Source organism: Vicia villosa, unplaced genomic scaffold (assembly GCF_029867415.1).
Source record: "Vicia villosa cultivar HV-30 ecotype Madison, WI unplaced genomic scaffold, Vvil1.0 ctg.001954F_1_1, whole genome shotgun sequence".
Taxonomy (NCBI): Eukaryota; Viridiplantae; Streptophyta; class Magnoliopsida; order Fabales; family Fabaceae; genus Vicia; species Vicia villosa.
Window position 1 is genome coordinate 405053 of NW_026705790.1, and position 19118 is coordinate 424170.

Here is a 19118-nt window from a genome sequence, read left to right on the forward strand (position 1 = left end):
ACTTTTAAAATCTTCTTTTCTCATCCTCCCACTCTATTTAAACAAAAACACAAAAACACAAAAACAGTTTTAATAACAATAACAACAATAATAGATTTTCAAAGAGGTTCCTATGGAGTACCAAAGATGTGAGGGATGCTTAAAACCTTTCTCTTGCATAACCAACCCCCCGTACCTAAATCTCTGATAGGTTTATTAGTTTTGATTTTAAAAACTTCTGTGGGTTTTATTCGCTTCTTTTCCCATTTCCTTTGGAAACAATAAAGCGCAGTAGCAGCTCTGTTTAAAACATATGAGCTAAGTCAATCAATGGCTTTAGTCTCATAAATTTCACCGCTACATGAAAGCATTTGTTCGTGTGGAATGAGTAGAGGCGTTGTTCTTCATCAATGCTCGTGATCACTCATTTGATTCAGCATCAAAGGTTTTAACCGCCGGCCACAAGAAGTAATTGTTTTTATTGCTGATCTTGCTCATTCGTAAGGATCACCAAAAAAATATTTGTTTTCGGGTTGCGCATTGTATCGCGATTTTCCTTCCGTCAATAAATTAAATTGTGGCTCAGAATTAATATACTAATAGAGCGATGCACGGTTGGTAATTAATATCATTTTTTATCGGAGTTTTAATTATATTAAGAAATTTTATTTAATAAATATGAGCAACAAATTTATATTATAATAATTTATTATAAGTTATAATTGAGACAATAAATTTATAAACAGATTAATTATATCCTTTATCCAATTATAGTTGTACTTTTAAAATAAAATAAACATGGCATATATGTTCATGTCTTGGTGGTCCTCAAATTGGAATCTCGTTTGCCACGAGTTAATTTTAAAATTGATGATAACAAAGAATAATTAAGGTATCGAAACAGGGAAGACATGTGTGTATAAATAATGTGATAAGGCAACATTGAACTCTCATTCAAACTTATTCAACTAGTATCAAACAAAATTAAGTACAATGGCTTTGTTTCCAAGTAACATTGAAAAGGTGTTTTCTTTTGTGTTAATGATCCTCACTACTTCCTTTCTCTTGCTAGAAGGTGAACAAGTGAACTCACAAAAAACAGTTTCGTTCGACTTCCCTAAGTTCAGCGTTGGTCAATCAGATGTAACCCTTCAAGGGAATGCAGCGATTTACGCCACTGGGACCTTGGCACTGACCAACCCTACAGACCCTAATTGGACTGCAGGTCGTGTCTTGTATTCAACACCGGTTCCCATTTGGGACAAAACAACTGGAAATGTCGCTAGCTTTGTCACTTCCTTCTCTTTTGTCTTGGAGGACTACGATAGTTTTTTACCAGCGGATGGAATTATCTTCTTTCTTGCACCAACGAATACTGTAATTCCTAACAACGGAACCGGTGGAGATTTGGGAGTAGTCGATGGGAATACCGCTTTCAATCGATTTGTTGGTGTTGAATTTGACAACTATGTCAATGAATGGGATCCTGAGTCTCCACATATTGGAATCGATGTTAACTCTTTAATTTCATCCAAGACAGCGATATGGAACCCAGTGAGCGGGTCACTAGTCAAAGTAAGCATCATATATGATTCTCTCTCGAAGACTTTGAGTGTTGCTACTACCGACAAGGATGGTCAAATTACTACAGTTTCTCAAGTTGTTGATTTAAAAGATGTGCTCCCAGAAAGTGTTAACATTGGGCTATCTGCTTCCACGTCACTATATGCCCGTCAACTTCACAACATTCATTCATGGTCTTTCACTTCTTTTTTGAATACAGCTACTATAAGCAGCAGTTCCTCAAAAACCATATATATTGCATGATATGGTTTGGCTTCTTGTATGCATGTGTCGTGCCGTGTAGCTTTATTGTCATAAATAGAGTTTTCTAATTAAAGTTGACAACGCTCTATGTAGCTTGTGTTAACACTGTTTCCCTTCTTAATAAAGACCATGCTTGTACCATGTTTATTTGAATTATGTTATTTAGACTTTGGCAATATTATGTAGTGATTGTCTTAATGGCTTGTCTCAATGGACGTTCTTCTCATGTCTTCTCGAAAAGGCAAATAACATATTCATGATGTAATGAAAGACATTTTTTATTTATAAAACTAGTAAAGGACCCGTGCGCCCGCACGGGTCACGTAAAGTCGGTATAAATATTAAATAAATATAATATGGTTATGGTTAAAGAATTATATTAAAATATATATTAATTAAGCGAAATAATTTCTTCAATGATGATTATCATATCAATATTAATTTAATTTATCAATTTGTAGTTGTTTTTAATGATGATATTTATGTTGGATAAAAATTAAAATAATATTAGAGATAATTAATTATTATTGTTGATTACAATTTTAACTCTGAAAAAATATAGTTCTTGATAAAAAGTAAAAAAATAAATAAAAATTGAGATAATGTAGTTATTATGTACTATCATTATCAACAATTTTTATGGGCTCCCACCCCTAGTATGTCTACCCGCCTTTTTTTTCGCAGACGCACATTATCAACAATTTTTATGGGCTCCCACCCCTAGTATGTCTACCCGCCTTTTTATGAGCATGATTCAAATTGCAAATTCAAATTATCAAAATAAAAAATTGCAAAAAAAATTATAACATCTATATAAGTCAAGAAACAAAAAATAATGAAATGACATATTATAATTCAATGCAACACATTTAAATCTCATTATTTAACTTTAAATATATATTTAATTTGATTTACCAAAGAAAAATTTGTACAAAAGGGTATATTATTAATATTAATGTTACTTATCACATATATGTCGTTAAATTCCCATATTTGTGTTAGCTACTCATACCGAATCAAAAATACTAATGTAATGAAATAAAAACAGCAAAAATATTTAATTCAAATTGCATATCCAATAACAAAAATAGAACATTTATTAAATAAGAAATAACGTATAATTTTATTTATAATCTTGACAGAAAAAGATTTATATACCAACTCTTTCTTTATATTTGATATATTTAATGAAATGAATATAAATTAGAATTAATGTCAAATATTTTTTTTATAGATATTAAAGAAATGAATATAAATTAGAAGTAATGTCAACTATTTTTAATGGGAAAGATACAATAATGCGTATTGAAAGGTGTTATATGCATTTAATTTTTAATTCTATACAAAATCTTTTTTGTATGTTTATTTACAATTATTTTATATTGATTCCTCTATTTGAATTTGAATTATGTGAAGGTACTATATATTTGTTGATATTGTATGGAAGGTAGAGAGTTATATAAATTTCACTTTTTTATGATTAATTAACCGTAATGATTACTTTTAGATATTGGAATTGATTGGAAAACTTGTAGCATGCAAAAGAAATAATGATTGTTTTTAGATATTGTCAAATATTAAAGACATAAGGCATGCTAATATGAGTTGATGATGAAAAAAGACAATTGAAGGCATGAAAATCGGATTAAAATATTTGTTTAAACTTGAAATTAATTTTGGTAGACATCGGTTTTCTTATTATGATAGTAGTTATTATAATAGTAGATCAATTATTTCTTAAAAAATATTAATAATTGCAAATGTTAAAAAAGAAGACTAATTATTATCACCTAAAACTACATATTTCCTATGACATTTTCTTCAAACTTCTAAGTAAAAAAGACTATTAATTATTACCACCTACAACTAAAACCTACTACAACTAAAATATACCTCTATTGGGTCTTTTATTGCGATAAAATAAAATAAAACTATTTACTATTTTATTAAATAAATTAGGATTGGAAAACAAAAAAAAAGTTAATCGTGTGAATTTTTTTAGCCATAAATAACTTTTAGAGATATTATTATTATATATTAATTTTAAAAATATTATTATTTCTATGATTAATAATTTGGGGCTGTTAACTCAACATAATATTTTTATTAGGTTGATTAATGTATAATTGTTATTAATAAACTCTTAATGTTGATTATTATGAAAATTTAATGAAAAATGAGATTGTTCTCCCATCGAACCATCTCCACTTTTTTTTGTTAATGTCCTTGATGTAGTCAAATTTTCTACTCTTTGTCACTGAAAAAAATACATTAATAAATAAAAGGCAAGTAAACCAAACACAGAGGTAGTCAAATTTTCAAAATAATTAAATTGGAAAAAGAAACAAAGCATGATTAAATTATTTGAAACATAAATATTTGGCACGTAAAGAGTCACATAATAAAAATGGTAATAATTTAATTGGAACGTAAATATCTGGCACGTAATAATTTAATGCATTTTATAATTATTTGTGTGTAGTTAATTTTTAATTTAGATTGAAATAAATAAATTGAAAAATCATATTTAATTTATGAATTAAATCAAATCCTAATCCTTTTTTAACTCTCCATTGAACTTCAGTGAATCATATATTTAATTTATTGAAATTTAAGATGGTCCTCCGAACAATGAAGACACTTTATTTTTGGTAAAATTTTTATATGAGAATCGTAGTCAAACTCTCCCGTGAAATCTTATCCTTCCTTTTGAAATTTTACGTGAGAAAATTGCAATCCCAATTTTAAACTCTCCCGTAAAATTCATATACCCATTTTTTTTCAATTAAATATATAAAAAGTTTTTTTTTAAAGAATTAAATATGAGGATGTACACTACTTATATATAATATTTTTATAAATAGTAAATAAATATATAATAGTTGATATCTTGGCCTTTTGTTTTAAATATAAAAAAGAAATAAATTTGTGTCTTTCATAAAAAAATTTGTTTATTCATCAATCATAATTTTCTCATATATTTTAATAAAAACAAATATATGTATCAACTTTTAGAATAAATGTTAACATCTTATCATAAATAAATGCTAACATTTTTTCATGTCAATTTTATTTTTATTTGTATCATGTAATAATAATATATATAAAAGCAAATTATTATCATAAAAAATTTATAAAAGAAATCATACTTAATTGATTGAAACAATTTTTATAGAAGCAAATTATTATTGCCTATAAAATTGACACTCTAAATCAAAAACAAATTTGAAAATCAAAATAAAATTGAATTAATTAATTTAACGTTTTATTAATAAGTATTTATATGAATTACATATATAAGAAAATTAAAAAAAAAATATGGATTATACCATATTATATTTTGGTAATGTAAGAATATTCCAATTATTTTAAGATAATTTAGATCAAATATTAAATAAATATTTTTTATCTATTAGTTTGAAATCAAAATTAATCATCAGAAATTCTTATTAGAAGGAGTTAAGTATTTTTTTCTTGTATTAAGTCATAATATTAAATATAATTATTTTCTTTTAATTTATGATATTTTTTTAAGATAAATTTATAAAAAATCATACTTAATTTATTAAATCCATTTTTATAGGACCAAAATGATCTTGTGATTTTTGTGTATTCACCTATTTTTATTGTCCATGTAAAATATTCATTTATAAAAAATTATTGTCTTCCGATTTCTTATTATCATTGAATAAATATTTTTCTTATTATCATTCAATTAATATTTTCATATTCTCATTCAATTATTGTCTTTTTTTCATATTCTCATTCATTTTTCATATTCTCATTCAATACCAAAAGACAATTGCAATTTTTGAAAAAAAAACAAATAATTAAGAAGGTTAATTATATAGCCGTAAAAAGATTCTGTGGATTAATGTCATTATTGATATAAACCCTAAGAATTGTTTAGAGATTAATGAGATAATTAGGGTATGAAAAATGACCTTAAATAGGCTATTGATTTTCTTATATAGATAGTAGATAATTTGATGGTCTTATATATTAAAAATTAATATATATAATAACACCCTAAAATTTTAAAGCAATATTTAGAAGATAATACTCATTCTATACTCATATAATATAACAAAATATTTAATAAAAATAAAAAATAAACAAAATATATCTCTCTCAATGGAATAAAGCAAATGGGTTTAGGGTTGAACTTGTGGATGAGAGATGCATTATGTAGTTATTATAGGATTCAAGAGGCAAACGAAATTGAATGAGAGGAATGGAAAAGGTATGCAAATTTGAAATTATGCAGACTTCACTTGGCTCTATGTCTGCATGACCCAATGAAAATGCACCGATGCAAAGTTTTGCATTAAATTGGATGTTGGAATGTAATCATGATTAGATGTAAAATGACGCTCAGGTATGTAAGTTTAATTGATTGTGATTAGGGTAATTAATGAAATTTGGTGGTAATTGATTTTTATATATTAAAATAGATACTAATGATATTTTTTAAGATGATTTTTTATTATTTCTTTTTTCTTTTTACATAATTACCATTCTTAATTTTATTATATAAGAATCACTATAATATTAATTATAATTGGCATAAAATCTGCAATCAATCTGGTTAACATTTGTATTAATTATAATTTTAAATTTGTATTTTATAATTGATTACAATTAAACAATCTTAAAATTTAAATCTTAAAATCAGAAGTGATATCCTTTATGGGGATATTTATTCTGATAATTGTTGCAAAATATTAATTGATAATTGTATTTTCAAAAAATCATTAATGATGAGCCATCTAATTTCAAAAAAAGATAAAAATACAATTGGGTTTAGGGTTAGTGGCGTTTTGTATTCGTGTGGCTCCTAAGGTCAATTCATCAATAGGCTGGTTTTGGAAAAAAGCAAAAAAAATATAATTTTGGTATCACATTTAATATACTAGTAGGAAACTTGTGCTATCGCACGGGTCTGGCGGGACTTCACATTACATGTATCTAATTATGACTTGAAAAGTTCCTTTATATATATCAAACATATATATTTAATCAAAATGCAACTCAAACTTAGAGCTCGTTTGACCCAACTTTTTTAAGTCTTAAAAGTTACTTTAAAGTTAAAGTTAAAAATAAGAGCTTTTAAAATAAAGTTAAAGTTGTTTGTTTATGATTATTTTTTAAACTTTAAAATTATTTTTAATTTAAAAGTTGTTTTTTAATATATATATATATATATATATATATATATATATATATATAAAATATGCGTATTGATTAATTGTTGTATTAACATATATAATTTAGTGTATAGTATAAAAAAATTAATAATTATTATTGAAAATCATTATACAATAAAACAAGATAAAATATGTAAAATGAATAAAAAGTTGGACAATACTAGCATCTATAAAAATGATCATGTAAACAGATGAAGAAGAAAAAAATAATAAATAAAATATAACTCTAGATTTTATTAACCATAGAAAAAATTGAAAAACTCACGGTCTATTGTAATAGTGCCATTATTTTAAAGAAAAATGTTTCCAATGAGATTCGAATCGCGACCACATGTTTTAAGCTTCGAAAAAGTTGGTTTCAACTCCTTTTTTACAAGCTCCTTTTACTCATTTTTTTGTCTTTAAAAAAAAAAGCTACTTTTTTTCATAAGAGCTTCATAAAAAATGTGTTTGGCCCTCCATCTCCTTATAAGGAGAAGAAAAGTAGATAAAAAGTCGGGCCAAACAATACCTTAGTCATGTTAATCCCAAAAACTTAATAGTTAACAACGAAAGTGCTAATAATACATCTAAACTTTTAGCTTTTAGCTCTTTAAATAAAACAATAAAACATATAGATGGTACAATCTTCAAATGCTATATTCTTAAATTATCAGAACCAATCAGTAACAAAGCATGCATCATATACCTGCATAGTAAAATGCATAAAATAAGATTTATATTTATCAAAACTTTGGAAATAAATAAATAAGTAAAGTGTGTAACATATATAGATACAAAGAATGGGTAACATTAATATATATATTTATAACTTATAATCATTTATCAAATTTTAATTCACGTGTTAGGAATATCAAATATTATATAACTTATTATGTGTTCATAAATATTCACGTAATTTCAATTGTATATTAATAATATGTACCAACTTCATATTTATAATAAATCGTACAATTATTTTTATAACTTCAATTTAATAAAAAAGTAACAAAAGAAATAGTTAAAAGATAGACATTAAAATGATCAATCAATAACTGGTATCTCATAGATACGTTCACATCTACCCGTCAATTATTTTTATAACTTCAATTTTATAAAACAGTAACAAAAGAAATAGTTAAAATATAGACATTAAAATGATCTGTCAATAACTGTATCTGATAGATACTTTCACATCTACCTGTTAATTCAGATGAACTAAGAAACCCCAGTTGAATCCAAATGAGTTAATTCTATAAAAAAATTAAACTTATGTAAGATATTAGCCCATTTTCCCAAATATAAAATGTATGACAGCTCCCCTCAAATGCTTAAAAGTTTCTACATTTAATGCATATTATTATAATATAAAAAATATAATTTATAAGTTTAAAAAAATATAATATTAATTAAGAAATTAAACATAGTTAGAGAATATAATTTATTAAACCTATTTGAGATATTAGCTCATTTTTTCAAACCTAAAATGTATGACAGCTCCCGTCAAAATGATCTATCAATAACTGTATCTCATAAATACTTTCACGCCTACCCGTCAATTTAGATGAGTTAAGAAATTTCAGTTTAATCCAAATGAGTTAATTCTAAAAAAATTTAAACCTATTTAAGATATTAGCCCATTTTCCCAAATATAAAATGTATGACAGCTCCCGTTAAATGCTTAAAAGTTTCTACATTTAATGCATATTATTATAATATAAAAAATATTATTTATAAGTTTAAAAAAATATAATTTTAATTAAGAAATTAAACATAGTTAGAGAATAAAATTTATTAAACTTATTTGAGATATTAGCTCATTTTTTCAAACCTAAAATGTATGACAGCTCCCGTCAAATGCTTAAAAATTTCTATGTTTAATGTATTATTATAATAATTAAAATTATCATAATTAATGTATTTTATTTTTTACATTTTTATAAAGAGTCAAAACTTATTTTTGATGCGGTGATAAAACTTTATATTATGTGTACTAATTAATTAAATGATAATATATAATTATAGAAATGTAAAAAGAATGACAATTTTCAATTTTTCATAATAAATTTATGTATGTTTCTATCATAATTGTCTCATGTTCTTTTATCATATACAAATATTTATAACACTTTTTAGTATAAATGATAATTTTATCATAGAAAAAACTAACATCTTTTAATAAATTGAAATTTTAATATAATTTATTATATTTTAATAGTAGTTTTATTTATAGTTAATGTATTACTAAATTTTCAAAAGAAAAACTTAAATAAAACTTTAGTAAATGACTAAAATATTTATTTTAGTAATAAAGTCTATGTACAAACATCATAAACGGATTGATTTGCATAAAAAAAATTAATCATGATTGGAATTTTGCAATATTTTTTGTTGGATAATACTCTTTCTAATTAAATGTAAATTTACTATCAACATCTTTTACTATTAAACACAATAATTGGAAAATTTTAAAATTAAATTAATGTATTATTTAATTGTAAGATTTTAATTAGTAAACACAATATTTGAAAATATAAAAAATATTAAATACAATAGTTATGAAAGTAGACATATTAGACGTGATATCGTTTCATTCTTTTTTTTATATTTATTTTAGAGATATCTTTCCATTAATTACAATAATTCAAATTTTATAGTCAAAATTTTCCATATTTTTAAGGAATCTATTTATTTTTACTCAAACTTTTCGATATACCATTCATCATCATATTCATAACTTCATAACCAAAACTAAAAAAACTTTGTTCAAAATAAAAACAATTCTCAAACAAAAAGAAAAAAATAGAATAATAATAATAATAATAATAATAATAATAATAATAATTTGGTTATGTTTTTATAATAATAATAATAATAATAATAATAATAATAATAATAATAATAATAATAATAATAATAATAATAATAATAATAATCTAACACGCGGTGAAAACGGAATTGAAATATAATAATTACTAATAGAGAGTACATTATATAAGTATATATGAAGAATCATTACAAACTTTCTCAGTTAATAATTTTCTCAGTATAATAATAATGATTTATTAATGACAAACTTAATTGAAACGGTTTTTTTAGAGGATCATGTGAATTTCAACTTTTCTTCTTGAAAGAGGAAGCGTGATAAATATCACCCAACTTTCCAAATTCTATTTTAAAAATTTAAAATATGATAAATATCACTCAACTTTTCAAATTCAATTTTAAAATGTATTTTTAGTAGAAATATTTTAGGTATGTTTACAAAAAGAACAAAATAAATTAATCAAAAACTGCCTTTATAAGATTATTTTTTATATACAATGTCTAATATCCAGATACAATGTACATGAAAAATATGATGCACTAATAAATATTATGCACGAATGAACAATTTTTTTGCTTGTGAAGTAAATATATAGTCATAATAATGATGTGAATATTAGGGTTTATGGAAAATTGGTGGAATTTAATGGAGATAGGAAGTTGTGTGAATTTGAAAAGTTTCGTTATGGAAGCGCAGGAGTAATTTTGGTTAATTTTGATTAGTGAAGGGCTTTGTGTTTTCAAAAACGTAAAAATCATCGTTACAAAATATGGAATAATTCTATGCATTTAATAGACCTATTATGGAATCATTCAAATTCATAGCATTAACCAACCATTAATTATTTGAGAGAATAAAACTCATATTAGTATACATATATAATTTAAATCTTTAAACAATAATTATTGTAGAATATTTCTTAAAGGCAAACTTTATACAATTGGAATCTTTACTATCTCCTCTCAACTGATTACAACATAATTTAGAATACCAACAAAAAGGGAATGAAAAAGAAATAATGGTAACCAAATGCCAAAAACTTACAAATTCGTTAAAGAATTAATTATGAACTGAAAAGCAAAGAACAAAACTCCAGAAACACAGAACTTTTAGCAAAAGACTTAAGAATAAGAAGTAAAAATAGGAGAAGAGCCATCTTTTTCCATCACTTGTTCAACATATCTTTCAATTATTCTCTCACAACTTGTTCAGGAAAATTTAACGTTGTCAATGGATATAACCTTATCAGCCTGAGGCACAACCTGAAATTCAAAAATTCATCAAACTCATATAAAAAATATATAATTTAAAAAACACAAAAATTAAAAAAATAAGAGAATCAAGCAAATTGGTTCTCATTGCTTGGAAATTGCATTAATCTTCAAATAGTTCCTCTGCAAAATTAAGAAATACCCAGATGAGTTAACAAAAGTAATTTTTTTTAGAAATATAAGAATAATACATCTCAAGGGACGTATTACTCTGTCATATCCTCATATTTCTAAGCTGAAGATTTTTAAACAACTGTTGCTCAAACCTCTTATTCGAATGAAATAATAGCAAAAGGTGTTCCAAAGACACATACTCATCACCTATTTCTTTCTTATGCCTTTGAGATTTGTCCAAAACAGAGCTCAAATGCGAACCAACAACAGGACCAGAAGTGTCACCCGTAACCTGCACAACAAGACAACAGGTAAGAATTTTCTTGAACATCAACAAAGTATGTTACCTTACCAGTAACAGTAACCACATTAACACAACTTAGGCCGATGAGCTATAAAATTATCAGGAGCTTGTAGAATCAATGGGTTGTCTAATACTGCCTTGGTGAATATCCTTCAAGCCAAACCATCCTTTTGCTCCAATAGAATAATCCATAACCTATCCATGAATCCATGAAATAAGTAATTATATCATTAGAAAACAAAAATGGAGAAGATGTAACACCCATATATAATTACATGCATCAAATCATATAAATATACATGAATCCAAGTATTTGGTACTGAAATACCAATAAGTTCCTAGTCAACACATTATACATATTAATGCCCTAATACAAAAATTCTACACAATGGCATAATACATACAAGATGTTCAAAATAAAATACTAAGAACTAGATCAAACAATGATCTCAAAAGGACTCCACAACGGAAGCTTCGCCATACCAAAAGAACCTAAGGAATAAGGGATCAAATTGCTTTCTCCTTACCCTTCGCGGAACCTGTAGTACCTGAAATCAATATATAATGGGGTGAGATATAAAATCTCAGTGAGTTCCCTATCCTATGGATCCTCTCGGCTTTACAAGGTTCTAACCTATAAGTCTCAAGTCATAAGGAACTAGACCTTGAGTTCTCACACTAACATTATATGGAATCATACTTAGAGTTCAACAACTCAACACAAGATTATTAATCGGAAACCAATACCAAGGCATCCCCATATTCCCGTCCCCTTCTACGTCTAGGAGGTGGCACGAGTCATGAATCCTTTGGAAAAATCTTGACATACGAAATGGATTCGGACTCATGAGCCTTTCCCCATGAATCGTCACTTCACATGGCCCGTACACCATCACAAGTCTCTACCCGTAGGTTCCATTCGTACACAAAAGCGGGAATCAAACATGCCAAGATTATGTGCCTCTCTGCACGGTGAATGCCTGTTAGCATTCAAAGGAAAAATAAAGAAATAAAGAAATACAACGGTTCCGATTAATACATCAACAATGGTGATCGCTTCCGCAAACCACTAGGCCTGTTAGCCTTTCCTCATAAGATTCCAACACGTATGTCCATATAATGTCTCATCCTAGGTTTTCTTTGTTAAGCTACATAACCTAACAATTCCTAGTTTCCTCACTTAACCTTTATTCACATAACAATGGAGTTATTCAACCCTCTTGATATAAACACATATAACAAGGTATACTAATCCACCTGCAATAGAACTCAATAACAATTATAGAGTACACAAGCATCATACCAAAAGCATAACGTTCTCAAGAATTCGAACGAAAACCAACCCAAGAAATCAAGCAATTCCCGACTCTCGATTAAATAATTCTCCCTTTGTTCCCAAAACCTACACTACTAGAAAGTACACGCTTCTAGCTTCCTATCACTTCGAACGGTGATTAAAACAGAGTTATGGTTCAAAAGTTACGATCGAAACAGTTTTATCTCATGAAACTAAAGAATTGGCTAAGTAACCTTCAGTTCGCGCCGCGCAACAGTTAGGTCGCGCCGCGAACCTCAGGCAGTGGCAAACCTCACAACATTCTCATAGTGTTCGCGTCGCGAACCCTTGTACGCGCCGCGTACTGATGACAGAACCAAGACCCCTAAAAACCTGCATAGCTCGCGCCGCGTAGCCCCGTTCGCGCCGCGAAGCGCGCGGAAATCAGAAATTCCAGATCTGTTTTCTTGCTTTTCCCATGGTTTAATCCAACCATCTCCATACTTAAACCTGTTCCAGAATCATACTAAAGCATAGAAACAACTTATACATGGTACACTTGGAATATACAACACTAAATCATGAACATTCATGGTTTGATTCAAAACCTAGGTTTTTCTATAGAAAACCCCAAAATGCATAACTTATGATTTCCATCCATAATCAAAAGCTATAAGTTTCTAACTAGAACCCACCTCGATTATGAGTCGTTGATGTCGAAGATGAGTCGATTCGGCGGAGAAATGATGAAGATCCATGCTTTCCTCTTCACAAGCTCTTTTCTTCCTCTTCTCTTCCTTCTCTCTACTTTATCTCTCTATATTCTTGTGTTGTTGCAATTGTGAGGAAGGGAATAGAAAGGAAAAGAATATAAGCAACATAACCTTAAGTTAGCACTTATAACTTAAGTGTCCAAAAGTATCTCTAATGTTCCAATTAATAAAACCTCGGTGTCAGCTAATAACATTAGAGCATTTAATTTAATACGGGGTATTACAGAAGAAACTTCAAACCTGTAAAAGAGAAAGTGAATACTGGTATGCCATTGTTGGTGGTGATATATAATCGTGAGAATCAAAAGTTAGAAACGGATAGAAAAATGAAAGGGCGCAAGTAATTGATTTTTTGGGTAGTGGAGGAATTGATGTTTTCAAAGTAATAAAACCTATCCATTCAATGATGAAATAATTAGGGTATAACCATAGGTATTAACTTTTAACGTGTAGATTTGAAGAAAAAAATAATAAAAAACCAACAAAAAATAAGAGATGGCCACATCAGCAACAATAAATGCCAAATCAATATTATTGTGCTATTTTGACAAAAGACTTTTATACCCGTGGAATAAGAAAAGTTTCAGTACATTTATCAGAGGGCTTTTCCTGGAATTTCCAAGTACTATTACTTTTATATATTAATAATAGATTTTAAAACCATTTTAATAGATGGATTTTCAAGATTTTAGAATATAAAAATTATCATTAGGCATGCTAATGATATTATAGTAACAGTAACACAATACACAACATAATTATACAAAAATTAAGAACAATTATATTTTATATACATTGACATCTAAATTGTTTATCAATTTGATCACTAAATTGCTAAAAAGCATAAAGAAAAAAAACATCATAACTAAAGTATCCAACTCCTCAAAATAAAATTCATCTAAAATTAAATTGTGTAATAGTAAAAAAAAATCTAAAGGTTAAACCATTTTGCACAAAGGATCTTGAAATATTTGAGAAGGCTTCAAACTCAAATCTGTATCAACATCCTTTCCCTGTCATATCTTTGAATCTTTGGTTCCTGCTAGTAGAGAAAATAATTCAAAATTAAAAAAATGGAGAAGATAAGAAGGAATGTATGTGAAAGAAAAAGGGAAATTATTTTGAATCTGATTTTGAATTTTTGAAACTTGAATATTGGACTTGTTTCTTCTCCTTCGCAGACTGACCTGTAATATGAGAAAGAAGAATAAATATGGACATTAAAACACAGTTAAGTATAAGTATCATTTTTAAATATATGACAGATTTAAAAGGTTGATGCCAACAACAACTGTGTAACATCAAAAGAATATGCAACCAAAGAAGCAAAATGCAGAGTTCAACAAACACAACCACAATCAAAAGCACTACCACTTACTATTGAAGAAGAATATGTAAAATAAATTCTATCTGAAACTGAAACACCCATTTTGAAAGCACAAAAAGTTTCAATTTTGACAACAGAAACAAAGACTCAAATGCAAAGTATGAAAATTGAAAAACAACCCATCACAAACAAAGCATTGTAGAAATCTATGGATCTAAGTTTTCTTAAGAAATTAACATTTGCTAATTACATACAACAAATATTGAAACAAAATATGAAAAATATAGAAAAAGACAGATGAATATTAAAGTTATGCAAAATGTCGTACCTTTTTTAGAGTTATTGAAGGATGGCAGAACAACTAATGGTGTGTGTATCATCTTCTACCTCTTGATGGTGTCACTACTTTAACCAAGACATTACCACCATAAGCATCAAAAAAATAAATTTCCATCATGTTTCTAACCACCCCCAGATCTGAGCGTCGACCACCTTCCTCACAAAAACGACGGAAGAACACCAACACCACTATGTTCTTATTGTCTTAAATCTCCTTTCCGCCATAACAACATTCCACACAAACACTAAACAGCCGTGAATATCCACACTAACCCTGCAAGCACACCAAAAAATCAAAATCAATAATGATTTGTTTGTTTTTTGTGATTTAAACAGAATGGAAACATTGTCAAAAAGTTGAATGAAGGAACTGCAAAAACAACCATACTGAAAAATCCTAATTAGGTCACCTACTTGAATAAATGATGTGGATGAGTGTTGGAAGGAGGAAGAGGTTAGGCATACAATGTTGGTGGCTTTGTATTGTACGACTATATAGTTGTAGAGAGAAAAAATGAAATGGTTTAGGGTTTATTAATATGAATGTTCCAATGCATTGAGTGACATAGAATGTAGTGCATATTTTCCATATTCCAATAAAGAAGTTTTGCATTAAATTGGCTGTTGGAATGTAATCATGATTAGATGTAAAATGACGCTCAGGGGTATGTAAAACCATGTTTAATTGTTTGTGATTAGGGTAATTAAGGCAATTTGGTGGTAATTGATTTTTATATATTAAAATAGATGGTAAAAAATAATCTACTTAATATAAATCCGAAGAAGTCATGATGGCAACCCTAACCACATGTCATCTTGGTAACAATCCTCGCCAAATATCATCTTGGTAACAATCCTCGCCACATGTCATTTGGTAATAATTCTAAATACAAACCTTAATTATACAAACTCTATATTAAAATAAATAAATATATAATAATATGATAATAAAATTAAACCATCACTAATAATAATAATAATTTACTTAATATCTAGCTAATAATAATAATAGAATAACAATAATAATAATAATAATAATAATAATAATAATAATAACAAAAATAGTAATATAATAACAAACTACCACAATAATAATAATAATATACTACTAATAATAATGATAATAATAATATATTTATCTAACAATATTATATCTTATTATCCTAATTCTCATTCTTTTTTATAAAAAAAAATTTAATTATCAAAAAATAGTTATTATAATACAAATTTTTAATTAGCACTATTATATTCAACTAATATTATTATATCTTATAATCTTAATTCTATTTTGATTATTATTTTTAACTATTCTTTTTTAGTTATTCTGTTTAATATTAAAATTATAATTTTTTTATATAAACTATGAATTACTCAGTTTTTCTAAATAATAAATAATCTACTTAATATAAATTCAAAGAAGTTATGATGGTAACTCTAACCACATGTCATGTTGGTAACAATCCTCACCAAATGTCATCTTGGTAACAATTCTCGCCACATATCATTTGGTAATAATTCTAAATACAAACCTTAATTATACAAACTTTATATTAAAATAAATAAATATATAATAATATATTAATAAAACTAAACCATCACTAATAATAATAATATACTTAATATCTAACTAATAATAATATTAAAAAATAATAATAATAATAATAATAATAATAATAATTACAAAAATAGTAACATAATAATGAACTACCACAATAATAATAATAATAATAATAATAATAATAATAATAATAATAATAATAATAATAATAATAATAATAATAATGATAATAATAATATATTTATCTAACACTATTATATCTTATTATCCTAATTCTCATATTTTTATAAAAAATATATTTAATTATCAAAAAATAATTATTATAATACAAATTTTTAATTAACACTATTATATTCAACTAACAATATTTTATCTTATAATCCTAATTCTATTTTAATTATTATTTTTAACTATTCTCTTTTAGTTATTCTGTTTAATATTAAAATTATAATTTTTTTATATAAAGTATGAATTACTTAGTTTCTCTAAATAATAAATAAAAATCACAAATATGAAAATTATTTTATTTTATAGGTACTAAAATATGTTATATTTTAATAGTGACTAAAAATAAAATTTGATAAATTTATAGAGAGAAAAAAATACTTAACATAATTAATATATGTATTTTATAAATATTATCGTTTGTTCAACTAAGATGAAGTTGCATCATCAAGAAAAAATATTGAAACCAAAAAAACGGTGAATACCAATAAAATTTAAAAGGAAACAAAATATTGTATTGTTTTTTTTTCAAATTCTTACTATTCCCAATTTTCTTTTTGAATAGAAATATCTTTACTAGAAGATGTGATTTCTTCTTTGATTAACAAATAATTATGCTTTTATGAAATATATAAATTAGTAAAAAAAATAAATATGTTTGGATCTCTCAACTTAGATAACTGAAACACAAATTGGTGTATATGTTTGGATCTTTCTTCACATAAAAAGAATTATAAAATCAACAATATCAATATTAATGTAAAAGAATTGTTAATATTTATAAGTAAATATTTTTTATTTTTTCTTTACCTATTTGATGTTTAAAACATGTGTTACGTTTTTTTTTGTTTTCGTGCATTGAATAGTAGCTATCATAGAGTTGTATAACTTTATGACAAAACAATTGAACCCCAATTTGTTTTTTTAAATTAATTAATGCCATTAATAAGACACTATCTAGATGGTCCATAAAGAACACGCGTTTGTGTTCTATACTACTAGCACGTAAATGGTTTTTCTTTATGACATTGATATAAAAATACTAAAATATTCAACATTGGCTCTAAATAGAGAATCCACACAAAACTTCATTTTCTAGTACAAAAATAGATTAATCAATTATAAATTCGTCAATTTTTTTAATATATATATATATATATATATATATATATATATATATATATATATATATATATATATATATATATATATGAGGGCATATCATATGAGAATGGTTTTTTTATATGAGAATGTGAGAATGAATCTGAACCATTGGATTTTAAAATAAATGGTGTATTTTAAAATGTGAACCATATAGATTCGAAAATAAACTTTTATAAGTAAAATCTCCGGCCCAACGGTGATTCCATAAACTGAATCTATTCCCCAAACCAGTCTTAAAAGAAATTGAATTTAAAAACCAAGGTTGATCATTGACAAAGACTCGTTATTTAATTTTTTTGTCAAACTAGACAAAAGTTTTCCCCTTGATTGCTAGCTTAATAGAGATGATGTGTGTCAAATAAAAATTAAAAATAAAATAAAATGCGCTAAAATATCATTGTTGGAATTTGAAAGGGGGTTGATAAATACTTTTTCCCTTAGTTTTCAGCTTAATCAAGGTAATAGGAATAAAAAAACTAAAATTAAACACATAAATGGTGCTAAATTTTAGTTGCTGACATTCAAAATTGTGTCTCCTCAATACTTTTGTCCTCGGTTGCAACTCAGCCAATGTAATAATATATAGAAAAAAAGTGAACAAATATAGTTGCTAGGACTCAGACGCATGTCCCATGAATAATTTTCCCCTCGGTTGCAAGCTCAACCGATGTAATGTCTCATAAACAAAATATAACAAAAAAAATTAAAAGTTGCTAAAATGCAATTAAAAATATCGGGATGAAAGTGCCGCGCACAGAGTCGAAAATAATAAATGAACATACCAAAATGACCTACGTGCACCATAGTTTCGTAAAATTGTCCTTTAAAATTCGAAACTTGAAAAATTTGTCCGCAGATTTTAGTGTGATTAGAGAATGAATCAACCAGTCTTTTTGTATAACTGAAATTTTATTTTAAGCACAACAACACTAGTTGCCCGCAATTTTG

General features: G+C 26.2%; 1 protein-coding gene across 1 annotated transcript; it reads left to right on the top strand.

Moving 5' to 3' along the window:
- The first annotated feature begins 919 nt into the window (after window positions 1–919).
- Window positions 920–1959, top strand: LOC131637254 (putative bark agglutinin LECRPA3). Its single transcript, XM_058907836.1, has one exon. The coding sequence runs from the start codon at window positions 973–975 to the stop codon at window positions 1804–1806; it is 834 nt and encodes a 277-aa protein (XP_058763819.1). The 5' UTR covers window positions 920–972; the 3' UTR covers window positions 1807–1959.
- Window positions 1960–19118: the final 17159 nt, after the last annotated feature.